At 34.7% G+C, this 27,981-nt stretch overlaps 1 protein-coding gene across 2 annotated transcripts in view; it reads left to right on the top strand.

Annotated features, from left to right (window-relative positions):
• The window catches only part of LOC149781786 (succinyl-CoA:acetate/propanoyl-CoA:succinate CoA transferase-like), a 43,803-nt gene extending 30,779 nt beyond the window's left edge, over positions 1-13,024 (top strand). For both annotated transcript variants that reach the window (XM_089935945.1, XM_089935946.1), the window contains exons 7-8: positions 4,411-4,539; positions 8,931-13,024. In XM_089935945.1, coding sequence (XP_089792071.1) covers positions 4,411-4,539; positions 8,931-9,115 — 314 coding nt within the window. In that variant the 3' untranslated portion in view covers positions 9,116-13,024. The remainder of the gene's footprint in view (positions 1-4,410; positions 4,540-8,930) is intronic.
• The last annotated feature ends 14,957 nt before the right edge of the window (positions 13,025-27,981 follow it).

The following is a 27,981-nucleotide window of genomic DNA, read 5'->3' as shown; positions in this document are numbered from 1 at the left end:
ATTTCAGGTAAGTTCTTTTATTTTATTTACATTTTTTCTATTGAACTTTAGATGGAAAAATGGTATATGCTAACAGGCAACCAAACATGATCAGTTAGGTTCCGACCAGTGCATATTTTGAGGAATCCCTGTGTTACTAAAAATAGCACCAAGCATTGTAATCGGCCAATGAAATTGCATTCGGTAGCTCATCATCATAAGCTCCTGTCAACATTCAATGGTGGATAACGTTTTTCTTTTCTGATCAGTCTGAATTATTGGTACCTGTTTCTTTTGTCATTTAATTCATTCCTGTCTAGACAGGTCACATTTCAGTATCACTGTAACGGGTTTTTGTGTGTTTGAAATGATGTCACGGTCACTGTTGTTTGAGTAATTTCGTGAGCATGTAAGGAGTTGCTATTGACATTGTGATACCATACAGTAGTCAGACAAATCCCACCGCTTGAAACTTATATAATGCTTTAGTAAATAAGTTATTATTATTATTTGCTCTGATGATCATTGCAGCGAATGACATTGACCCTGATCTGCTTATATCACAACTGCATATGTAGGGACCCATCAATGATGTATATAATACCAACGTTTTTGGTTTTTAAAATCTTGTATACAGATAGGCATAATCACTTCCTTCATTACTGTAATTAATGACTTTATTTAAGAGAGAGAGAGAGAGAGACTGTAGTGCCATATTGTTTTAACATTTAAATACCTAGATGGGATTTCTTAAAAAGATGACTAAATTATCACAAGGCAACATCCGTAGACTCTCCACAGTCTTAGATTTGGGTTCGTTCAGAATTTGCATCTGATTTTGGTCATTTTACTTTTTTTACATTTCTCAAATACTTTAGTAATAAAATAATAATAATAATAATAATTTAAAAAAAATATTTTTATACTTTGATTTATCATCGAGCTTTATTTTTTTCCAGGATTGTATAGAAACAGTGATAGAATCTGAGTTAATGGAGAAAGTACGTTGTAGTCCATTCATCAGCATCTTAATTGATGAGAGTACAGACATTTTTCAAATCTCAAGAAGCTGGTCATTTATCCCAGAATCATCGAACCAACTATGTTTCTACTACTCATTTTCTTGGCAATGTGTCAGTGGAAGGTCAATCTCACACTGCTCAAGTTCTTTTCAAAGAAGTTGTCCAGTTCTTGGAAAAGAAGGAGATTCCTCTTGAAAAAGTTGTTGGTTTTGGCAGTGTTTGGGTATCAGTGAATACAGGTCACAAACTTTATGTAGCAATGTGGTTCATGGAGAAAATCCCTCACTTGATAGCATTCATTGTATGTCTCGTAGGTTGAATTTGTGTACCTCTCATGCACCGAAAAACATTCTGTACCTCAAGGAAACTTTTGAAGGCACAGTTAAAGATATGTACTATTTTTTATTTATAAATCTGCCAACAGAACAGTAGATTTGAAGGAAATCCAGAATGTTCTGGACAGTCCTCAACTGAAAGTCAGAGAGGTGCATGCAATGAGATGGCTGGTATTTTATGATGCACTATATACAATTTGTCACAGCTGGGGGGAGCTCTTGTGATTTCAAAAAGAATAACAAGACAAAAGAGTGTCAAGACTTGTTGAATAAACTCATAGACTACAGATTTGTGGCATGCATGAATATTATGATGGATATCATACCTCACTTAGCACAGTTAAATATGCTTTTACAGAAATCTGACTTGGATATAGCAGCTGTGTCACCTGCACTTGATATTTTGAATTCTACCTTATAGAAAGCAGACACGGGAAAATCCTACCACTAGACCTGTATGCCTGAAAAATTGAAATCATCTAAAGATGGAGACAAAACTAAAATCACTTAATGATGGTGTTGAACTCAAGTTACACAGGAGCACATTGAAAAAAGTTTCAGATGATGTGTCTAACTTTGCCATGAGTATTTTTTACAAATTTGCAGGTGGAGTTGGGTACAAGATTTTCAAAGAGCAGCACACAGGTGGCAACATCATTGGAGTTTCTTGGTCTCCGTAACCTCACATTTCTGTCTTCTCAAGAACAAGAAATGTATTGTTATGACCAGATACAAATCCTCTATGATCATTTTGGTCAGGAGAAGAAATCAAAAGAAGCTATCAGTCCCCCTTTGTGTGACCCAAAACATGTTTTGACAGAGTGGTCTCTTGCTAAGACTATCATTAAAAGAGAAATGTACCCTAAAGACAAAATGTGCGTACTCTGGCAGATTGTACATCAACATCATGCAGACACATTTCCAAATCTTCAATTAGCATCAGTGGCCATGGTTATGCCATATCAGATCGCTGACTGTGAGAGAGGATTCAGCAATCAAAATCAAACCAAAACTGCAGGAAGAAGCCATCTAGAAGAAAGGGTTCTCAGCAAACTCGTAATAATTTCAGTTAAGGGATTCTCCTCTGAGAGACTTCAACTTTAACAAGGCATTGGTAGAGTGAAGGATGAGGAAGGACAAGAGGCTATTTAGGAAATAGTGATCATATTTGCAGAATAATGCAGTCACAGTTACAGTCAGTCTGGATGCAGATGTATATATGTTTCAGTTAAGAGTTAACTGTTACAGAAATTGTATATATTATACTTTCCCTAATTCATTCTGAGCTTTGGACGTTCCCTTAAAAATTATTTTTTTGTCATCCATGAAAGGAAAATATGTGCTCTTCTGATCTTTCTTAGTATGAATTTGTAACCAATCAGAATTGAGCATGTGACATGCAGGAAGTACATGATACTGTTTTTTAAGGTTGGCCAGACGACATTATTTGCAGTCCATGGTTCGATTCTTTAATGGTTAGTGTGTAAATAGAATATTGTTATTAGAAAATGTAAGACTTTGATTTTAGTTTTAAGTGTTATACTATAATATACAGAAGTCACAATATGCATTTAATGCACTTATTATACTTGCTGTTGCTCTTTTTTGAATACACTGAGGGGTTTATACACCATGCATGAAGGCCCTGACACCACCACCCCCCGGCTAAATTGCCCCCCCCCTTTTTTTTTTTTAAAGATTGAGTGGGGGCAAGTACCCACATTTATCAAATCTAAATGCAACCCTGCATAAGTTATAATCACTCAGGATATTATCAAAATGATGGTAGCCAGGTAATTTACCCACCTAAATCTGCCCAAGCAACCAGCTACTTTCTACTGCCCCCACAGTATCTGTGTGTATGGAGCACTCTGACATGTTCCATTTATTCACAATCTGTACCCGTTACATCAATTTTTTTTATATGCAGTGCCCTGATTGCTGCAAAGTTTTGGCTGCATGTTCTCCAGAAAATAATGGTAATGTTTCCTTTTTTCAAGTACAGTTTATGCTTGTATTGTACAGTCATTCAAGCTTTGGAAAACAAAGACATTCCCAATAATCAAGTGAAAGAATGCATGAAAACGAACAATACTTTTTGTAGTGCACCTAAGATCTTGTGTCAGATTTTCACTGCAGTTTTTAACAAAGTGGATTTTCCTTTGATAAAAATATGCAGAATCTTTTATTAATTAGAATAAATCCCCAAACTTTGATCATCATATTTTGAAATTTTGCCTTCCTACAGACACTTGTTAAGGGAATGTACAATTTTATTGTCTTATTTGGCTTATATTTGCAATGAAGTTGCTTGCTTCTGATATCAAATTTTTTTGTTTTGAATGGTTTCTATTATTACACCAGTCTTGTTGTCCATCACTTATTCAGCATTTGGCCAAACCATGTCAGCAAACTTATCTTTTTTTTTTCTTAGTTCATATTATCATTAATTCAACACTCAATCCAGAGTCTAAACTGTGAAATAACTATGAACTTTTTCTGCAGGATGTTCGTTTATATAGTATCCATTATCATATTTACTTGCTTATAAGTCGGATTGCAAACAACAAAGATCCTGACCTGCTATATCATAACGTGCCTGCAGATTGGTGTCCATGTTGTGTGGGTCAGTGCTGTTTGTTCTACTGATTACTCCTAACAAACTGCACAAAACCAGATTTGCTGGCAAATATAATACAACATAGTATGCAAATATTATTGCCATTGATTCAATTCTTTAAACTTGCCATATTTTTTGTAGCCACAATTAAACTGTAAATTATGATTACTTAATGAAGTATCTGATACCTGTACATTTGTTGTGCTCCTTCCAAAGAGAATTGCTTAATGCTCTGCTATACAATGTAGAGATAATTTAAGCTGTAGGTAAAAGGGGGCCAATTTAATGATTTTAAAATTTTCTCTCCTATTATTATCATTTTTTAAATAATATTTCTCAGTTGCCAACCAAAAATTTCACATTTTGAAAAACAGTTGCCTGTCATTAAGTTTTACCCGTCCAAGGCTAACAGGCAATACATTTGTCCACCACTGAATTTTATATTTCACTACAGGTTTTGGAGGCCAGATAGACTTTATAAGGGGAGCAGCATCCAGTATGGATGGGCAGGGTAAGCCAATTATTGCCTGCACGTCCACTACAGATGAAGGAATATCTCGTATTGTACCAACACTGAAACTAGGTAAGAGATCCTAAATGGATAGTGTTTTATCCACACAATTTTTAAAAGATTTGCAGATGTTGCTATCATGTCTGTCTGTCCGTCTATGTGCTCAGCTAAATCTGCATCTGAACCATTGATTGGAAATTTACTAAATTTGGTACATAGATTGCCCATGTGTTACCCATCTGTAAGTTTTTGGGCATCCTCCCACGGTGACCATAATAGGGGTTCAGGTGTCTGAAATGCAAAATTTGCAATTACAGTGACATTTTCAACATTTTTTAAATTTAACTTTGTACATGCAGTTGAAAAAAGTGGAGTGGGATGAGTGAGTTAGCAGTTTGTTGAAGTGACATGTGTGGGAATTTGCTATAGCAAGCCAGGGTTTTGGTTTTTAATTTTGTGAAACGGTAAAAGGTTAGAATTCATTCTGGTGCTCAAATACCCGATTTTAGTACCTGAATATTATAACCTGCAATCAGTTCATATGATAATTTGGTATGATATTTTTATAAAATATTCTCCACTAACACTGCTGACTTTGGAAGAAACGCAGTCACACTTTCCATCATTATTGCCACTAAATTAATGTGGATAAACAATTATACTTCAGCAGGGCTTCCATTAAATTGATATTTAATGGAGTCTTGAGGACCCTCACATTTTAATTTTATAGGATCTTTACAAGATGTTAAAGGGTCCCCCTTTATAGTTTCTACAGTAAGTTTTGTGTGTGTTTGTGTGCGAGAGAGAGAGAGAGAAATATCACTAGAATTTTGGTGAAAATTGGAGCTCCACCAGCAAAAGTTACAGTCCCCTTTCACAAGCATGTTGGGTATACATGAAGTGGATAAATATCCATTATAATGCTAGGAATAAAGAGACACAAAACCATGTCAGTTTTACTTATTTGTAATTCTTTAAATATTTATGTATTAAAGTTGATACACCATCAGTCGATTTGGAAACACACTACATAAGGCCGTTATTTAGACAGTAATACATCATGCCCTCCTAAACAAAAATATCTGGCAAGGCGTCTTAATTACAGAACTGGATGATCGTGAATTAATTTTAAAGTTTGCAATGAGCATTCATGCGCTCAATCCCAAGTGCAGTATTTCATTACTCTCATATTCTTCTGAATCTTTTAAAGTTTGTAAAACGGTATTGATTTGTTGTTTCTTCTTCTGATCTGACATGTTTTGAAGTTGGAAAAGATCCATCTACTCCAACATTTGTTGTTGTATAATATCCACAACTCACACCGTAAAGCATCTTGCTTATAATCTTGTGCCATTTTCTATAAAACCACAGACTGGTCCGCTACCTGATTTTATTATAAATTTAATGAATCTGTGAGGCTGTGTTCATATTGATGAAACCCATCTGTTTTCTTGGAAATAAAATGGGTCAGATATATTTGGTATAAATAGAAAACAAAGAAAATTCATACTCAGCAGTGATGTTATTAAAGCAGATTCTCAAATTTATACTAGTGGAATTAAAGAGATGATACTAAAAATGATAAACACAACTTTTGACTGATTTTTTTTTATTTTTAATTTTTAATTTACCAAAACAGCGTAATCCATATACTGGAGAAGATAAAACGTTAATTTGTTGAAAAAAGGCGTAATGATTACGACAAAAGCATAATGGCTGGCATGTATGTGTTTGACCCCCAAAATACTTACCCAGAATTAACAAATGGCAAGGGTTTTTCTTCTAATTTAATTTTAATCCTTGGCACATTGTCCTTTCGAGATCATGTGCACTATACTTATTCGGCTATACTTGGAAATGAACACAATGCATAATTAATGAGCATGACCTCAACAGACGGCTTCGAAAATCCTTGAGACCTGTTTGTGAAACCTGGACCTTTTCTGCAAGCTGGAAATTGACTTGGTCAGCAATTTTTATTGCGTCTTATGGGACTCTTAAGCTGGAGTTTTAATGCACCATTATTAATTTTATTGCCACAGGGATAGACATTTGTGCGTTATCAGAAGCCCTAATTAGTTTATTGTGTTATATATTGGTTGGCTTGCTGCCATACTATTACTATGATAGAATCTAGTTTTCCTACACTGTGCTTTGACAGTATTGACAGTTTTCCTACACTGTGCTTTGACAGTATCAACAGTTTTCCTACACTGTGCTATGATAGTATCAACAGTTTTCCTTCATTGTGCTATGACAGAATCGCTAGCTTACCTACAATGTGCTATGACAGAACCGACAGTTTTCCTGCACCTTGCTGTGACAGAATTTACAGTATTTCCTACACTGTGTTATGACAGAATTGACAGTTTTCCTACACTGTGCTTTGACAAGAGTCAACAATTTTCTCCCAGCGACATGACAGAATCAACAGTGTCTGCATGTAATGCATTACCTGATCAAATTAAATTAGGGATGATTTTCTTTGCTACTTCCAAACTCCAGACCTCCCCAAAAAATGTCTTTCTGTCTCTAGATCATTTAGACAAAGGGGAACGCCTCTCATAGGTTAACTGCCCTTTTTACCCACTAGGTGGCCATAGTTATAAAAGGTGCTGTAAGATGTTATCCAGACAGTCTAGTTTGTCCTTCAGATATGTTCCCCAGTCACATTACATTAGGACTATTAGCCTGCTATGTCATGAATCTAGCCGTACTGAAGACGAAAAAATTCTTATCCTGTCTAATTTTAGATAGACAAAGGGTAGTAACTCTTGCCCATTACCTCCCCTTGATACCACCAAGTGTTGCCAATTTTTAGCTTTGCTGTGTGCTGAGACACATGCATTGCAATAGCCTCCAACAATCCAGCACTTTTTCAGTGGTACATTAGGTCAGAAAGTTGTTTTATATGGTACATACAACATTCTTGTTAATCCCTGTAAATTTGTTGATATTCTTGCAATTATCATATCATTGTTATTGTCCCATATGATTTCTTTGGTAACATTAAGTTTCACCAGGGAAATTTTTGGATGCTTTACTATCAATGGTTACAATTTTAGATCACTCAGTTGACATATATTTGCTGTTACGCACCTTTTTGTTCCTCTTCTTCATTACAGAGATGACAATCAAGTGAAAGAAGTGTAAATGATTTAAGGTCATGGAGGATGGACACAAAATGTGTCTATGTATTCATAGAGCTCTTGTACAAAATTCAATTGATGCATTGTTTTGAAAAAGCAGCTCAAGGGCTTCAAAAATGAGCATGCTCCAATACATCACAACATTTACCTCATACCCCTCACCCCAAGGACACAGAATAGTGCCACAAAATACTTTATTAATGAATAGAGTAGACTCATTGATTAGTCACATCAGTGATGTTGAGATGCCCCCTCCACCCCCACCCCCAGGTGTAGATGCAAAATAGTGCCTGAATATCGTGCATCTTTGAATGCATTGATTAGTTGCATGGGTGATGACGAGAGGCCCTCTCCACCCATTTTCCAGTTTTTTGCTGGGAAGGCTGGCTTCAGAAGTACCAAAGAAAGTGATCCCTAATGTAATGTAATCAGTTGAGTATTATTCGAAAAACATAATTTACTAAAGAAAAATCACATTTTCCCTCACTCACTGCACTTTGACAGAAGCAGCAGCCAGCATCTTGTGATGAGAATTGTATTATTTCTAAATATACCAGTATCAGTCACAAGGTAAAACAGGGTCTGTTTCAGTGTTTGAAATCAGAAGTTCTTAGCAGGATCAGAAGTTGACTTGTTCAGTATAAACATATTATATTCTAACTATTCTATAGTTTTGTTAAGCAACACCATGGCAGTGATTGGACAGTTTTTTGATGTTCATCCATTTGTATGTCCCTTCTTGCTTACATTATTTCAGGCACTGTGGTGGGGCATCCATCTTCCATGGACACATTTCTAGATTTATTAGAGGACATTTATAATTTTGAGTAATTGCTTAATGGGGATTAAAAAATGAAGGTCAGATGAATAATTTTCAAAAAGTATTCAGGGTATGTTCAGTCAAGACATTACCTCTTTATCTGTATTTGTTTATTTTTTGGGACAGGAAGTTTTGAAAGTATTTTGTTTCGGTTTAGTTAATGGTCAATATGGGAAAACCTTTAGATCACTTTTCAAAATGGTATCTATTTGCCAAATTGGGCTGCAAGTTATACAGTCTGCTTTGGATTATTTTTTTCATTATACAGAGCCACACAATTAAAATACATATTTGATTAAGAAGAAAATATTATAAATCATAGATCAATAAAAAAAAAAACGTAGCAAATAATGATGTCACTATATTATTAATTTGTGGTTTGGTTTTGCAAAGCTAACTTGTTGAAAATGGAAATATAATTATGACTGCTGAAGCTTTAGACATTTTGTAAGTGGTAAGGATCTATACCTAAGTCTGTTGCTTTTTTCATTCAGGTGCCGGAGTTGTGACCACCCGAGCTCATGTACATTATATCGTGACAGAATACGGAATTGCCTACCTCTTTGGCAAAAATCTCCGTCAGAGGGCTTATGAGCTTATCAAGGTTGCACACCCATCTCAGAGAGAAAAACTGGAGAAAGCTTCCTTTGAGAGATTGAAATGCATGCCTTCTCCCTGAGTCACTCTGTGTTGATTCTGTTATGGGATTAAAAAGACTTTCACAAGTTGTTGCTTTTTGTTCAGCAGTATTCACAAACTGGGGAAAATACATGCATATAATATACATGGAAGTGCTTGCATTAAATGATAGTTGATTTTTTGTTTTAAGAAAACAAACCAAATAATGAAACATAATTGTAAATTTATATTCTCACCACTAACAAATTTTACTTGTATTATTGACAGAAATATTTGTACTTTTGCAAAACTTACAGTGAAGGTTATAGACAGATGGTCAGATGGCCAGACAGCTAGATAGTTGCCCAATATTGTGACCATATTTTTTGACAACAGGGACATTTGTCCATAGTGGGACAATAAACAGGCTGTTTATGTTTAAACTAAACTCTTCATCGTAAACTTAATATTTGCCATACTTACAAACCTGTAGTGTTTATGATACCGGTGAAATGTCAAGGAGAATTTATCTGCCATTTTTCTGACAGGAATAAAACTTCCTTGGATTAAAGTTACTAACTTCATGTGGTGGAAAAGAAATAAGTTGTTTTGTTTAGTTAAGTGTTGTAAAGAATGTGCTTCAAGCGAGTTTAACAGCAAGAAATTTTTACAATACGGAAACAAAGCAGGGAATAATGATAAACAATTACTGTTTATTTCCAACCTGTTTTGAAAATTGATGCAATGTCTAATGCTAGAAAAAATTAAGAAACTAAAAGATCTCATATCCCAGTTACCTTTAGGTTAGTTTATATACACTTAGTATGCTTAGGAATTTGTAATTGCGTTGTATAATAGACAGTAGGCAATTTAATGCAACATAACTGATTTTGTATATATTTTCATCTTTTCTGCCACACAATATTATCAGCAGTAAGATAAGCAAGGTAAACTAAAACTGAAGTTTGAGGAGAAGATTTGAAAAAAAATTGAACTTTAGGACACGTCTGTGAAGTACTAGGCCAATGTTTAGAAAAGTGTTGATCTGTGAGAGAAAATTTGGTTTAGTTGCATACATTTCCTGTGTGGATTGAAAAATGCTTGGCTACTTAAAAGCATATTTTTTTTCCCTGACGTTGCACCCTATCTTAAACATGGGAAGTTTGGCTTGTTATAAAGTACACATTCACAAACACTGAAATCAACTTCCTAAAGTTTATTGCTGTTCTGAACTTATAATGGGTGGGACATTTAGAAGCAATTTACAACAGTTTATTTAAATACCAGTAATGGTAGTGATCCAGACTACTTTTACAACAATTTATTTGAATATGGATAGTGGGAGTAATCCAGACTACTTTTACAACAATTTATTTGAATATGGATAGTGGGAGTAATCCAGACTACTTTTACAACAATTTATTTGAATATGGATAGTGGGAGTAATCCAGACTACTTTTACAACAATTTATTTGAATATGGATAGTGGGAGTAATCCAGACTACTTTTACAACAGTTTATTTGAATATGGATAGTGAGAGTAATCCAGACTACTTTACAACAAGTTATTTCAATATGGGCATTGGGAGTAATCCTGATTGTTGTACAACCATTTATATATGGAAAGTGGGAGTAATCCAGGCTGCTTGAAGTGTTTATGTTAATTTGAACAATTAAAGTTTGATGGGGACTTTAATAAAGTACATTCTGGCCATCTATACATATAGTTTTGGAAGAGACCTTATATATTGTTCTCAGTAAAGTTACAAATATTACTGTATATTCTTGTTTGTAAGTCGAGTCTAACTGCAAACTGCACACAAGACCTATAAAAATAGTACTAGCAGCTGCCTTGCATGACACTCAGTATGAAGAGGTCAGTGTTAGGACTGGTCGGTCTAGTGTCAAGATAATGTGACTGGGTGGGACATGATTCCATATGTCTGCAGCATGATGCCTCAGTGCTAGACATCACTATAAACTGCCACACTGCAGACATCGTAGCAATATGACTCAAGTTCTTAAAACTACGTTAAAAATATAAAAAACACACTTCACACATGCAGATCTGCCATTGCATATTGCACTGTTAGATCTGGGTCTGAGCAAGCTTGTTAGGAGTAATCAGTAGAACAGACAGTATAGACCCTGACCTGCAAGCGCATTATGCAACAGCAGATAAGGATCTTTGTTTTTTTGCAATTTTACTTGACTTGTAAGCAGGTTTGTACAGTAGATTACTATACATCTGATTAATTTATGGTCAGCAGCAAATTGTGGTCAGTTAGCTCATTGGGTGATGGGGTGGGGAGTATTTAATGGTACCTTGCAATAATGAGTTTTACTTATTCTTAATTGACATATTTGGTATTCCTGTATAAAATGCTGGACATGATCTGAGCTATGCAATAATTATTTTCTATCCCGCTAGAACATTTTTTTAATGTTAATACTTATGAATTGTTTACTTTTGTCCTATATTCAGCATAAATATTTTTTTAAGGTTAATCATAGTTGGGGATATACATTTGTCATATGTAATGTGGACTGGTTGAACCTATCCTTTTGAATATTGGAACTGTGTATAGGTTTGTGAAGACAGAAATGTCTTAGGATCGTTCATCGTCTTCTGCTTTTTTTGTGTGTAATTTTTGTATTTTGCTTTCATTTTTACCAGAAATTTAGATTATGACATTTGTTGTCAACTGTGTAGTCTCAAGTAAAGTGGGTTAAATGCAACTTTATTGTCTTTTGTACATAGTCGTGTGTTTTCTTTACAGAACTAGAAAATAATGAAATATTAACACCTCATGTGTCTACCTTGTCCTATTTTACACAAGGCCTTGATTTCCTTGGTTAAAGTAAAACTATATCCACACTTTTTAAGCTATATTGTGATCAGTGATGTCTACGCTCTTGTCCATGCATTTGTCCTTAACTTTTTATACACCAATGGAAGAAGAAAGATCATGTTCTATTGATGTTTCAGGGGAATGAGGGGACAATAGCAGGTTTTATTCCTGATGCAGTGTGGTAGGGGTCACAGTTAAATTTACCCCAAAAGGAAAGGAAATTCCAATAGCTGGCAATTCTAGATTGATACAGTATTACTAGCATGACCAAGATTTTCTTTTTTTGCCATACCTTTTTAAATTACCAGGATGGCAGTGTATAATAGGATGGCAATATAAACAGTGTATGACAGGATGGCAATGTAAAGCAGTGTATTACAGGATGGCAATGTAAAGCAGTGTATTACAGGTTGACAATGTAAAACAGTCTATTACTGTATGGCAATGTAAAGCAGTGTAATTCTGAATGGAAATGTAAAACAGTGCATTACAGGATGGCACTGTAAAGCAGTGTATTACTGGATGGCACTGTAAAGCAGTGTATTACTGGATGTCATACTGAATACAATGTTTTTATTTGTGCATCATTTTTATTCTCAAAATTTGCCTGGGAATTTATCCACAAATTTAAATGGCAATACTTTTTTATTTAAAAATTCAAGTGCAAGAAGTAGCAGATATGCAGAGTTATTAGCCATTAAATAGAAATTAGGAAATGTGAATAACAGTTTTACAGCTACTTGATTGATTGCAGTCTAACTTGGGCCCCTTGATTGATTCTTTTGTTCATTGGTGAATGAAATCTGTCAGTTCCAAACTTTGCTCATTTTTATTGTAAGAAAAATATTGCAGAGAGTTCAGAGGGACAGAATCATTTAAAAACACATCAATAATAATTTTTGTTAGCCTTTGGTTGCTGTATTCATGTATATGTAGTCTGTGGTGACACCTTCGTTATGCAGTAATTTACCTGTTCATGAAATGTGTTTACAGGCAATTTTGTCTGTTGATGAAAGGTACCGAAACAGGATACTAGATCAGTGCTTTTCAGAAAGGTACCCTGATGGTTGTATGAAATCAGTGCTACTCAGAAGTAAAAAGAAAATATTTAATGTTAATTTTAGTTGAGTTTTTATTTCTAAAATTCAATTGTTACATGCTAAAGTTTGATAAGTTAAATGGTTACAGGGCAGCAATATTAGTCCTGTTTGAACCTATAACATGTTAATGAGTCATGCTGAGAACTATGTAAGAAAATCTTTACACAGTCATCTACAAATGGACAATGTACACTCTTTATATGCTCGTTCTTCTGGGCATGTAAGTACTGTCAAGTATACCAGACTTAAAATGACATCAACCAGGTCACAGTGACCTAAAACTATGCATTTTAGTCTCCAAAGATTAAGGTTTTTTCTTTGTTTATAGGGTAAACTATTCTTCAGTTTTGTTGAAATGGGTTGAAATAGAAAATAAATTATTATGCAGAATGTTTTTTCCACTGTTCTTTTGACCTTGACCTTTTATGTGCATCAAGTGTAGCTTGCATCCTAGATATAAAAGAAACTCATCCAGAAGGTTGACAGAGATGTTTGGTGTATAATTATTAATTGTGTTCCCTTAGAAATAAGAGTGGTGCCTCTGTCACCTTCTGTGATGAAAAGGCTGCCTTTTAAAGGGATGACTTCTCAGCTGGGTTTATGGGGTACACAAAATAGAATATATTTCAGTTGTGGAAGGCAGCAACTAAAAATGGATTGGCATTCTTTAGAGCAGATAATAAAGTGAAGTTCACTATTTCTTGAATGCAATGGTGAACTTGACCATTGACCTTTTTGACCACAAATATTGCTAGGTTATTTCATGACCCATGTACATGCTTTGCATAATGACTGGTGTAGGTACATGGTCAGCAACTGAAGTTGTGATGTATTAAACATGTGGTTTTGACCCTTGACCCTTCAAACCCAAACTCAATAGGTTACTTTGTTATCCCTATAGCAAACATTTGATTCAGTAAATATTCAGAGTCTAGAAGTCAAGTTAATGTGTGGAAACCATTGTTTTCTTCTTGGAACCTGTTTCCCAAACCCATGTTCTTTTGACCCCAAATACAGTAGGTTTCTTTCCTGGCCCGAAGTGGCACCTGTCCACATGTTTGATCAAACCTTTGTTCTTGTGACCTAAATTACTGTTGGTTTCTTCCTGGCCCCTATTGGCAACCATCCAGAGATTTGATCAAACCTACATTCTTGTCATCCCGAATACTGCAGGTTTTTTTTCCTGGCCCCAAGTATGCAGTTTAGAGCTACAGTTTTCCTGCAGACAATGTTCTTCAGGTTCCTGCTAGTGTGATCTTGGACTTCTTATCACAAAATCAAGTTACCTTTCTTACAAAATATATAGTAATCACGTGGAAACTGAAAAGAAAAGACATCCAAAGGCTTAATGGTTGAAATATTTTATATTATGATTGGCCAGAAAGTTCTAACTACTTATCACCTTTACTGTACAAAGAATCCTTTCTAATACAAAATGCTGAAAATGGCTGGCATTTGTACAAAATTTAAGAAATATATATTATAATGGCGATATTCAGAAGAGAAAATAGAAGAAAAAAAAGAAGAAAAATATAATGGTAGAAAATGGAAGGATCAAGAATTATTGTTTGGGGTTGGTGTGGATGGTAGCATGAACAAGTGGATGAGGGTTCTGTGGGATGGAAAGTGACAAAGGGATGTATATTATTTGAACTCGCCTAGTGACATAAATGATATATCTTATGAACTGCCCAAGTGACATAAATGGTATAAAATCTGAATTCCCCTAGTGACATAAATGATATATCATCTGAACTTCCCTAGTAACATAATGGTCTGTCATGTGAACTCCCCTAGTGACAAATGGGTATATCATTTGAACTCCCCTAGTAACATAAATGGTATATTATGTAAACTTCCCTAGTGACATAAATGGTACGTCATTTGAACTCCGCTTGACAAAAATGGCATATCATCTGAACTACCCCAGTGACACAAATGGTATATCATCAGAACTCGCCAAGTGACATAAATGATGTATCATTTGAACTCCAGAGTGACATAAAAGAATATATATCCTCTCGATTCCTCTAAAAATGATTTTACATAACGAGTACAGCTGCATGAGATGGAAACAGTGTTAAACATATGCAAAAGATATTGGCTTATCTTTACAATATAAAGAGGAATCTATGCTGTTAAAAATGTCACAGAATCACCATTGGTAGTTCTGGCTCTCCTTTCAATCAAAGGAATAAACCAGTTTCTAAATAAAAACAGCAAGGTATTCATTCTCTTTTAAGTCAATTATCCTTACTTCAACCATCCCAAATTTCACCGGCATATTCATATAATGGTCTGTTATGGATAAAAATTGCTTTTTATGCATTCATTCCCATTCATATTTATTGTATTGTCTTAATAAGAACCTTTATTTGAAAAGTTAAGAGTAGTGTCAGTGGTGTACTAAGGGTAAATGGCACCTGTGATGACAATGATGGCCTGACAATGCTTTTACTGCCTTGTCTGCCCCTCCCCCCCCCCCCCCCCCCCCCCCCGTTAGCTACTGTGTACTGTTGAAACTTTTAACACAATTGTAAACATCTGAGCATTAAGTATGTGATCCCAATCATGGGTTCTGATCTGATCTTTAGCTTTATTTATGTCTGCATTGTTATTATTTCAAACATTTCATGGAAAACATTGATTAAGTTTCACCACCAAATTAATAAACAAAAATTCTATGATCACTAATACTAGAGTCAATGGCAGCTAATAGTATCTGTGATTTAGATATTATTGTTATCAAGTTTGGGTCTGATTAAAATCAGATCTCCAATGTCCTATATGAAGATCTGACAGTGGCCGCATAGGGGTCCTGTTCTGGTGACCTTTGAATTAGCCAATGAAAATGTGGCTTTCACAAATTTGAAAGTGAAATTTGAAAGTGAATCAAATCTTTTGGCACATTGATGCTCTTCAGCCATACTGCTCAGTCTCTCAAACATGAGTTGTAAGACTTAATCTGACTGGATGATAAAATTAGCAATTAATTAAATTAATAAAAATAATAACATGGGTCACCAGAGCATGACCCCTAAGCAGTCACTGTAATTACATTTACTTATGATTTGGAAGATTCCCATATTCTGATTTTGAGAAAAAAGTTTCAGTGAAATCTCCCAATAATATAACACGCAAAATTTACTGATGCATCAACTACACTATTAAACATCAGCTGAAAGTTATTATCTGATTTATTGTATTGAGATCATTTATCAAAGACAGATAAGTAAATTCTTTTGAAATTTATTTCTTCCCAAAGACTTGCTATGTTTTGTTGTTCAAAACTGAGGAGTGTAATTGACTGTAGTAGGTGTTGTTGTTGTTGTTGTTGAGTTCAACGCCATTTTTCAGCACACGATAGGCTATACATGGCGGCCAGTATTAATGGTGGAGGAAGAACCCGGGAAAACCCCGGAAAGAACCACCAACCCATGAGAAGCTACTGGCAAGCTTTCTCTCATAACCACATTGGCTGAATCCGAAACTCGAACCCACACAGACAGAGGTGCGATGGCAGTGATCCATCATTGACTGTAACATTTACGATAGTTACATTACTCCTTTGCCCATCTTTGTTCTATCTCAGTGAATGTGAGTATGAAAACATTCTAATTGTTGACAGTGACTCGAAAATATATAATCTAACTTGCTTTCAATTAACAAAAAACATCAAATTTGTCCACAACTTCTTTAAAAAATTATATTTGGTTTCTCAAGCTTATAATATTAAGAGGAAACAATTTTGTTCTTTTAATTATGCAAGATATCGAATGAAACGAGAACAATTACAGTCATCTAAAAAAGTATCCAAATAATTATTATTACATGAATATCACTTTTTTTAAATGGATGACAGTAAAACAGATCTATAGCTGTTTGGTATTGTCAAATATCAATGAACATTTCTCTACTAACCAGTGTATCAAAATTAACCAGCACTTAGTCTTTCTTCAAGTCAATTTTCTGACAATATATTATGGAGAGACGGTAGAAAGAAAAAGGAAATTGAAAAGAAGAACATTATAAACATGAGAATAAAGAAATGTTTGTGAGAATAGTTTTGATGATACATGGTCTTATCTTCTGTGTATGGTAACAATCGTCAAGTATTTTTAAAGTTTCTTGTGCTTAATATTTCATATGATGCATCTAGATTTGCATTCTAATGACTGAAAAAAATTCTAAAAGAGTGCCTTTGCTTTGCAGTAATCACTGTTGGTGTGAGTTGTCACTGTCATCTTTTTTTCAGTGTAAATTTGCCTTCTGATCTATACATTATTGTGCATGAATTTAAGATGACAAACAGCAGAACAAAAGTGCCATCATAACCACATAAATAGCTTGTTGAAAAAATAAATTGGTTTACTATTGAAAAATTAATTGAACTATTAAAAATGGTACCAGCAACTGCCTTTCTTGGTGTTTAGAATTAAGAGGTTATTGCTAGGACCGATTGGCCCAGTGTCAGGATAATGTGACTGGGCTGCACATGATGCATGATGTCCCAGTGCTAGACATCACTATAAACTGTCACACTGCAGACATCTTAGCAATATGACTGAAAAATTGTTACAGCTACATTAAAAATCCAAATAACACACACATACACATGAATGAAACTCACTCATGAAAGAACTGCATAGTGTGTACCAGCAAGACTGTTGGTTTTATAATATGCAGAGAGAAAGTTTGAATGGGATTATTATGACACTAGAAAACACTAATAGATAAATTATTTTTTCATGCATTTGCACACCATTATATATATGTAAACACCACACACACACACACACACACATATTAAAATCATTTCAAGTACATGACCCACTCTGTATTAACACAATAAAACAGGCTAGCACAAAATGAAAGACACATAGTGTCATTTTCTGATTAGGAACATAACTTTTTGGCATAAATCTTGCCATGGCTTCAATATCCTTCTGTTTTTGAAGACTTTATTTACTGTCTTTTTGGGGTCTCGATGGCAGGTGAGGAGTATGGAATTGTAAAATCAAATCTCTTCTGCTTCTTATATTCCATTTAGATATTTCCTATTTTGGATGTCTTCTCTTAATGTATGAAAATGTTTTGAAACATATGGTACAAAAAATTCTGATAACAGTTACAGTGTTTATTTAAATAACTGCCTAACTACTGGCACACACACATACACAAAAACATTTGTTTACATAAAAAGTACTTTATCATGGAAAGTCATTTCAAATAATTCTTAAATTTAAACTGAATGTAACTGATTCATACAAATGAAATAATCTGAAGTGCTATCAAAGGACTCTGTACAAAAGCATGCAACACTTATCATATTGATTAGTTTTGAAAGAAAAAATGTCACCTTGAAGGAAGAAAATTATGAAGAGAAAAGGTAGCTAATGGGAGATAATAGCCAAAAGCAAGTAAGAGCATGACCAGAAATATATAATTCCAGAATGCAGTTGTCCTTTCTGGTACACTAAAAGTCTGTATTTTGGGGCAAAATGTTCATATATATATACATATATCTGTGAACTAATATTAATGAAAATTATGTACCAAAGTATTGGTTCTTATTGTTTTGTTCTTCAAATGTAAAAAAAAAAAGTTAAAAGAACAAAATTCTTAATTTTTTCTGGTGCAAGGTATTGTAAAAGTGAAGACATTGATGCTAGTTTTTAAGTAATTTCAAATTTGTAAATAGTATTAAAAATAATAACTAAAACTTAATGACAGAATAACAAGTTGTCTAGGAATAAGGTATTGTAGACAATAATGGGACAGGTGGTACATTTGTCATAAGTAACCTTTCCAGAATCACTTGTTCTAGACAAGTGTCTGTAAAAATATGTGGTAATATATAAGTTTGATTTTGTGTATGTCAGCAAGATACTACTTCACACGTACAGGTAGTATGGTGTTGTGATTGTGTTGAGACAATTAAGGTGATGCTCTACAGTTTTGTATTTTGTATAGGGTTTGACTTTTAAAGAAAAAGAATTTCCCTAGCTTTCCCCACTGGTTATACTGGCTATTTAAAAAAATAGACCTTGTATATCTTAGTTATATTTCAAAGAACCTTTAATTCCCTTCATTTTGGTGTATGATTGATGGGTGTAATATGGGTTATAGAGTATACAGCTTGGCCTTACTCCAGATGTGCACCTTTCAAAATGTGCTAGCTCCACTTGGTCATTTTCGCTTCCTGAACTTCAGAGGTAAATTGCATATAAAAGAGCAGATAACTTTTTATTTTATTTTTACATTTTATATATTTGGTAATTCGTTTGTTGCACCTTCAGAAGCTTGTATTGTCTAGTCTGGCAAAATTCATTTTCCCTATTTTAATAGCTGCTATGGATATATTGTACAGCAGCAGGAAGGGCGAACAGACCAATGGTCGAAAAACGTCCAAATGTCGAAAATAAGCCTTCCTACAAATGATCGAAAAATAAAAAGCGTCAACAAAAATTTTAAAAAGCGTCGCCACTTTACTGAGAGAGTCTCTATGGAATTTCTAATTAATATTACTTTATTGTCGTTGGTGATTTTTTCTAGTTTATTATGCACGTTGTTTACGCAATTATGTCTTAATTGAGGTCGCGCCCTCCCTGCTGCTATTCATCCAAATATCTTATCAAGACCTACACAATATTGGGATCTAGGATCATATAAATTTATTGTTATAAATCCATGCAGAGTAGCTTGCGCTCATGAAAAGAAATTTCTAAATTTAATTATATCCATATCTCCGCTACACCAAGTTTGATGAATATTGCGCAACGTATGTGTGTCTACACCATTAAACACAACTAAAACATTACAGTTATCCCTGATCACTTTTGGTATTTGTGTATACCGCTGTGTTACATATATCACATCAGTATTTTTATGTCTACCTCGAGAAAAAATCCTAGCTGGATTTGACTGTTTGTCTAGCATCACATCATCGTATACAACTAAATTATTAATAAATCCATCTAGATCATCAACAGATGGTGCTTCATAAATATCGGTTATAAATTTAATGACATCATCCAGTAATTGCGCATTATCATTAAAATCTTTAAGCGCATCGTAGCATCGTTCATCGTCAACTGATGGTGCTACTAAATACAACTTATCCCATTTCAACCATTTCAGTATAAGATTAAGTAACAATTGTGTCTTACCCGATCCAGATGGTCCTATTATTATCATTCTGATCGAATTTGGCATCGCAGGATGGTGTTTAACTGGCTCTCGTTGCCGAGTCGCTGAGAAATCAATTATATCCATATTATATAAATACATGAATCTATATTGTTTACGCTGTAGAACCAAAACCCCAACTAATGATCTATCCATGGTTACAACAAAAAATGCGAGAATAGCATATGGTGGAAGATGTGCAGTATGTAACAGAAAAAAGTTTTCTTTTCTACCTAAATAAGATGGTGGTGATATTGCTAAATTAATGTCAAAGTTCCCAGGATATAATTATTGTGTCCTGGTACTCGACTCGATATCAGGCTTGATAATCAGGATCAACCAAACCCAGGCGAAGAACCAATAAACGCTGTTGATAAAGCGTGTCATGTTCATGATGTAGCATATAAAAACAAAAATCTACAATACAGACATATTGCAGATGTGAAATTAATACATGCGTTAAATTCTATAAAAAATAAAAATATAAGAGAATCATTAGCTAATTGGTTAATAAGATCCGCGATGAAAAGTAAATTAGCGCTAGGTGCTGGTAATGTATAAATGGAATTGATTTATTATTCCCCAAGAGGATACTGGAAAGGTAACGCAGCAATTAGCAAACTCGCCGATGCAGCAAAAGTTACATGTGTTACTGCTAAAAAATGGTTATCTAAACAGGCAATATGGCAAATTTATCTACCACCACCGAAACAAATTCAGTACGCGTATTTCGATGTCAGTGTCCCTAATGAAGTTCATCAGGCAGTTATCTTATTTTTACCACATGATACTGTACGTAGAAAAACGTACAAATATGCACTAACTGTCGTTGATGTTAAAAGTAGATATAAAGAAGCAGAACCATTATTGACAAAGGCAGCTGCTGAAGTAGCTTCTGCGTTTAAACGAATGTATCAATGTGGACCCTTGCAATGGCCACAGCTGCTACAGATTGATCCTGGCAAAGAATTTCTTGGTCCAGTATCATCGTTGATGGAGCGATATAATGTCAAAATACGACGAGGACATGCCGCAATTCATCGTGATCAGGCAATTGTTGAACGATTTAATCGAACACTCGCTGAGCGGTTATTTGGATATCAATACGTGAAGGAATTTATTCAAGACAAGAAATCTCGTGAATGGGTTGCAAGATTACCAAGTGTGATAACTGCGTTAAATAATGAAATAACTCGAACGACCAACATGAAACCTATTAATGCAATTACAAAAATAAATTATACCAATACAATGACGTGATTTTTCAGCGCAGCCAGTATTAGGTAATGTTACTGTAAGGTATTTATATGAACCCGGTGAACTCGAAGGTGGTAAAAAGAGAGCGACTGATCCTATTTGGAGGGTTACCACACATAAGATATCCACCGTGACAAGATCCTCTAGTAGACCCGCAATCTACAGATTAGATTCAACTGCTCCTCAACGTGGATTTACACGTGAACAATTACAGGTGATTCCTGAGGATACGCAATTACCACCGCGATCTCTTAACCAGCACCCCTACGTCGATTACACTCAAGACAGGTCAACATCGTGTTTTCTCGTGTATGACCGCGACTACTATCTTTTTTATCACGGTAAATTGTCTTGGATTATTATTTGAATATCTCCATAACATCACACAATTACAACTTGTACAATGATTATTCTGTTGTTGTTTCAACGTGCTGATAAATTCAACATCAAGATCAAAATCGCGCTTATTTTTTTTATCAGATTGTTTATAACCAGCTAATTTTTTTCTTATTATATCATTGTCAATATCATCACTAGTCACTGACTCGTCCAAGACAATTCTCCGCAACTGAGATATTCTTCTGACTCTAGACACTGCGAGATAAACTAAGTTTGACCACTCGATACGATCATCTATAATCCAAACAACTGTATCAGAAATAGTTAATGCCTGAGATGAGTGAATCGTCATTGCATATCCTAGTGTCCACGGAGATTTGTTCAACGATAATGCATCTTCTACAGCGTTGATATCAACTGTGATAATATCATTTAATACTAAATTCTGTTTCTTGGTCTGTCCCGGTATATCAACGTCAATATTCTGCCGCCGTGTATCAGCTGGTCGATAACATAACGGAACTGGCAATGTTGGAAATTTTTCTTTATGTAACTGAAACAATTCCCGTTGAAGTGTATCAAGAACTATTTTTCTACTTGCAACTATCAGATCATTCGGTTTCCACGTCTGCAGAAAGTTGTTCACGGTTGTTTCTGAAAGTATGACACGCATTACTTCACATTGAATTTTATTCGGCTGTAGTCTGATTATTTTTTTTAATTCTCTTAATTCTGCATTAAGCGCTCTTTGATCATCATTTATTTCTTCGTAATAATCAACGACATTTTTTAACCAATTATGTGGAGATGGTCCAACAAACGGTGGTGGTTGACCATGATCGCCGCACATTATCACAGCAGTATTTCTTGTTAATAACCAATCAAGAAATGTTTTTAATGTTTCTAACGGCACAGTGCATATTTCATCCCAAACGATAATCCTCGGAATATATTTTTCTCCCATCCTCGAAGAAGTCCATGCATCACCCTTCCATCGGAAGAAGCTATGATAAGTACATGATTGTACTCCTCGTTTTTTCATCTCTCGCGCAAGTCTGTGTGTAGGTGTTAGCACGATCATATCTGAGTTCTGAAATAGTTCGATCGCTCGAGTGGTTTTACCAGAACCTTCAGGTCCGTTTAGATAAACTGTTTTATTTCTAGTTATTGGATCGTATACCGATGGTGCAGATGATAATTGTAGTTTTTGATCTTTTTTACAATAAATATCTTTAACCGCAACATCAGCTGATTAGGAATAATCGAGTATATTTTCCTTTTTTATTCTCCACGAACCCAATGATGCACAAGTACCGATATGTAGTTGTTCTAGTAATCCTGAATATTTTTTATTGATATAAAACGAATCCGTAGCGACTCTGACAGCGAGCGTAGAAACTTTATTTATCATCGATAATAGATTTATTGAAACGTACGCGAGCATTGAAGATCTTAAATGAGTATACTGCGGTGACTCACCGTCCATATAACTTACAATTGTCCCTAATTTAGTAGCATTTGACAAGAAAGCTATTTCTCGACTTATAAACGTATTTCGGTTCGTTGTATCAGCGATTATAAAATCTAACTCAGCATCATCCATGATCAATCTTGTACAATGTCGTCTGTGATCATATGCTCCTCCTTGGGTGAACTTACCGATTATTTTTCTACCGAGCTCTTTTGCGATTTTATTCTCGTAATCGGTTATATCGGGGTTTTCATCATCAGAATATTTCTTTTGTTGTGGTAATCAAACTTCGGTTTGTTTCCGATATGATATAATTGCTTAACTTACAATCAACAGTGTTAAAATCGCACACTCGAGCATATACCGTAAGAGTACTATTGGTGCCCACATTTTTTCTGAGAAATGTTTTCCAAACCAAGTATAACAAATCGCATGGAGATCTTTAGACATTTCAAATGACTCGATACAAGCAAATCCATTTAAGTCAAAATCCGGTAATGGTCCATTTATCGATACCCGTGTCATCTCGTGCGTCGGATGACCGAATCGCTCAAAGTACACAGAACAATCTCCGTATCCAAGAAAACTTCCAGGATAACATGCAACCATATCAACCGAAATAACATCTTTATAATTATACTTGATATTACATAGTCCACCGTGTCCGTATTCGACACAACTCGATATTCTATCATCAAGAAGATCAAATCTAGTAGGTTTCCACAAATTTTTCTTTGTAGAAAAATGAGCCGCAACTGACGGAACAGTAAAACAGTTGCTCAATAGTTGGTCAGCATCATCAGTATATTGCAGCGCAAGATTTTTCATTTTTTCGTGGAGAAGATCTGTACGATAAATAACACCATTCGGTCTTACAAACTGATCAAATTTATTTTTTTCTTCCATATCTGATTCGTCGTTAGAACTCTGAAACAGCCATACTGACACAGGATCGTTTTTACTTATCTCGGTAATAAAATCAAACATGTCTCCGCGATAGTATTTAACAGTTCGATCTCGCGGAAACACTGTTACTGCGCCAGTCCACGCGTGCGCGTTATGATCAATAATTTCGATCGAAGCTCCTTTTGATTTATATTTTGATTCATATAATATTTCTCCTGTTATCGTCGCTACGGTTATTGGGAATTTTAGTTTTTTTCCCTAACTCAGCGACATCTTTGATAGACGCTCCGGTATCTTTAACCATTTCTCCCCACTCGTTTATTATTTTACGTCTTTTATCCGTTAGACCGTTTCCACGCGTCGAAACGGTAAAATGTTCTATTACTCGTTCAGCTACACAATTTAGTTTTGAAAATCTCATTGGGGCTAGTTTATTAATGCTGCGTTTTTCATTTATCGGATAAATTCCATAAATAACTGCTGTTACAGGATACGCTCGCTCATAATACGGTTTGTCAATACCAGTCAGCGCTCCTGTTTTGGAATTTTTACTTAATATAACGATTTTTTTAATTACCAATGACAGGATCATATTTGTCACGGATAATCCAATTATCTGTTTCTGTTAACACGACAAATTTTATTCTGAAAAGATAACTTCTATCATCGAGCTGCTCAATAATAGCTGCCGCTCGTTTGTCATTCATCGTAGCGTCGATGATATATTTGTTGCGTATAATTTTGAACGTTCACCAGACACGAGATGCACCATCTGCATGAAATTCTTTCTTGGCGTCGGGAATTTTACTGATCAAACTTTTATTTTTCTTATCAACTAGATGTTTTATTGGTAAATCAGAAGATATCCTGTCGAGGTTGAATTTACTTGTTTTCCAAGGCTTGATTCTGGATAATCTCTCAAACTCATCCATATTATATTTCAGACAAGTATTTAAATAAAAACTATAGCATATACAATGTCTCAACAGAACAACTGCAAATGGTTGATGATCGGATCATTAGCTCACTGTACTAAATCCTGCAGGAAGGAATTTTGTGGACAACACTTGCAGAGCGTTCGTAGAGGTTGTTTAAAACCGATACCGTGTCTGCGATGTGGTGTTGGAGTACAGAGTAAAACAGAGTTATGTGCGAAATGTGGTGGTAAAAGATATCGCGAACTTAAGAGATACTACGATAAAAAAATAATGTCAGTGACGGTGCAATAAAATCCGTGGAGGATTATCTAAATACGTTTTCAGACAAATTATGATTTAAACAAATAATATTATTGTATAATGGAGCAAAATGAATTTGTCCGACATCCTATAATAACAAACAACGAATCAAATCTTGATGGTGTGATCAGAAATTGCAGGTTGAAGAGACCAGTTGGTTTTGTTACTAATACTGGCTATCTGATGTTTGGTGCTGATAAAAAGAAAAATTATTACTGTCATCGTTTTGTGTACGAGTGTTACTTTGGGATAATCAAAGATGGTCTTATGATCGATCATAGCGAGAATTCTGCACCGGGTAATATTGGGAGATGTAAAACAACCGGAAAGAGGGCGGTAAAATCTACAAATACAGAAAATGGCGAAGAAATTTTATTTCAATCAATAAATTCTGCTGCAAAGTATTTTGATATTAATCCGCATTCTGTATATTTTGTCGCAGAAAATATAACCAAATCCGCCTTCTCTAAAAATATAAGCAGAAAATTATTTTCCAATATCAATAATTGAGATAAACTATCATCACTATCAAGTAATTACCTTGAATTATATTTATTAACCATTTATTTAATTTTTATTTTGGGTTCCAGCATTTTCCACTCGTATACTACTTATTTTTCGACCTGAGCGAAAGGGAGATAATTCTGTAAATATATTTCTCCGTAGATTTCTGATTTTTATGGTCGTAATTAGTCAATTAACCATCTACGTCGTAATTAATACCAGTAATTATACTCGTAGAAAGAATTTATGTTTTTTAAGCTTACAAAGTAGAAGAATAAACGTATTTCACATCGTACAATATAGCGAGTTATTTTTAAATCTGTTATGAGAAATTGAGGCGGAACACGCTGTTACATTTATATATTTACAATCTGTTCAGAAACCGCTGTTATAATGCAGAAATATTTAAACCGATCTGTAGGTTATAAAACGTTTGATGGTGCAGTGGTAGGAGATGTACATATATTTTATCGAGGCAGAACACGCTGTTTGAGTGCAGATATATACGATCTGTTACGAGAAATCGAGGCAGAACACGCTGTTACATTTATATATTTTACAGTGTGTTCAGAAACTGATCTGTAGGTAACTACAAAATATTTGATGGTGCAGTGAGTTAAAAATATTCAATTTTAGGATGCCTTCGCTATTATGATAAAAGACTCTATTTTTTCGATGCAGAAACCACTGTTTTATTACAGAAATATATACAATCCATTCAGAAACCGCTGTTTTATTATATCCATACAGAAATATATACAATCCATTCAGAAATCGATGTTTTATTATATCCATACAGAAATATATACAATCCATTCAGAAACCGATATAATAATTTCTGAAATATATATTTGTCAGATGATTCCGTGGCTTATTGCTAGCGTGTAGAATTACTGAACTTGAGGCCCGGCGATCGAGTTCCCATGGCTGACAACTGTCGGTGGTTACGCCTATTAGCGATTTTTATAATTGATTGGGGCCCCGCCAGCCCTCAAAACTCAACATAACTCCCCACCACATCACTGGCGGTGGATACATGTTTTGTATCTCCCACGGGCAGATTATGTGGGGGTGTCAAAATCTGTTGAGCGTAAAGAATGGCCCCATATATGTTTGTGCTGTCCTTAATTAAGATTTATGTTTGTACTGTCATTCATTCATTGTATATATTTCATATCATGCATTCATTGTATATATTCCATATCATTCATTCATTGTATATATTCCATATCATTCATTCATTGTATATATTTCGTATACCCCCTGAACTTGCTAAAATACTCGAATAGAGGTTCATGTGGAGATCGTCATTCATTGTATATATTCCATATCATTCATTCATTGTATATATTCCATATCATGTTGGGATTGTCATTCATTGTATATATTCCATATCATTAATTCATTGTATATATTTCATATACCCCCTGAACTTGCTAAAACACTCGAATAGAGGTTCATGTGGGAATTGTCATTCATTGGATATATCTCATAAATGTTTGTGCCGTCCTTAATTAAGATTTATGTTTGTACTGTCATTCATTCATTGTATATATTTCATATACCCCCTGAACTTGCTAAAACACTCGAATAGAGGTTCATGTGGGGATTGCCATTCATTGTAATAATTTCATATACCCCCTGAAATTGCTAAGACACTCGAATAGAGGTTCATGTGGGGATTATATGTTGTGATGTCCTTGAAACATCCTCCTGAACTCGCTAAAACACTCTATTAGGGGTTTACATGGGAATATATTTTTTTGATTTAAATAAATATATACCGTATAATAATGAATCACGAAAACATCACTGATGTAATTGTTGCTATTAAAAAATTGGAAAAAGATGGTATTAATATATCTGATGAACTAAATCCTGAAAAAATAATTTCTGATTTTGAAATTTTACAAGAACGTAAAAATGATGGTGGTTATGTACTTTCATCCGAGTACAGGTTCATAAAACAGATTCAAGCTGCGATGTTCCAGTCGCTAGCTACTATAGAAGATGATCAAGTGAAGGAATTCGTTCCTCTCTCTGCTGCAGTAGAAAAAAATAGATCGGAGTTA

This window comes from Sinohyriopsis cumingii, chromosome 15 (assembly GCF_028554795.1).
Source record: "Sinohyriopsis cumingii isolate HCF-2022 chromosome 15, ASM2855479v2, whole genome shotgun sequence".
Lineage (NCBI taxonomy): Eukaryota > Metazoa > Mollusca > Bivalvia > Unionida > Unionidae > Sinohyriopsis > Sinohyriopsis cumingii.
Note: the sequence above shows the minus strand (reverse complement) of the source record. Positions and strands in the feature narration are given on the sequence as shown.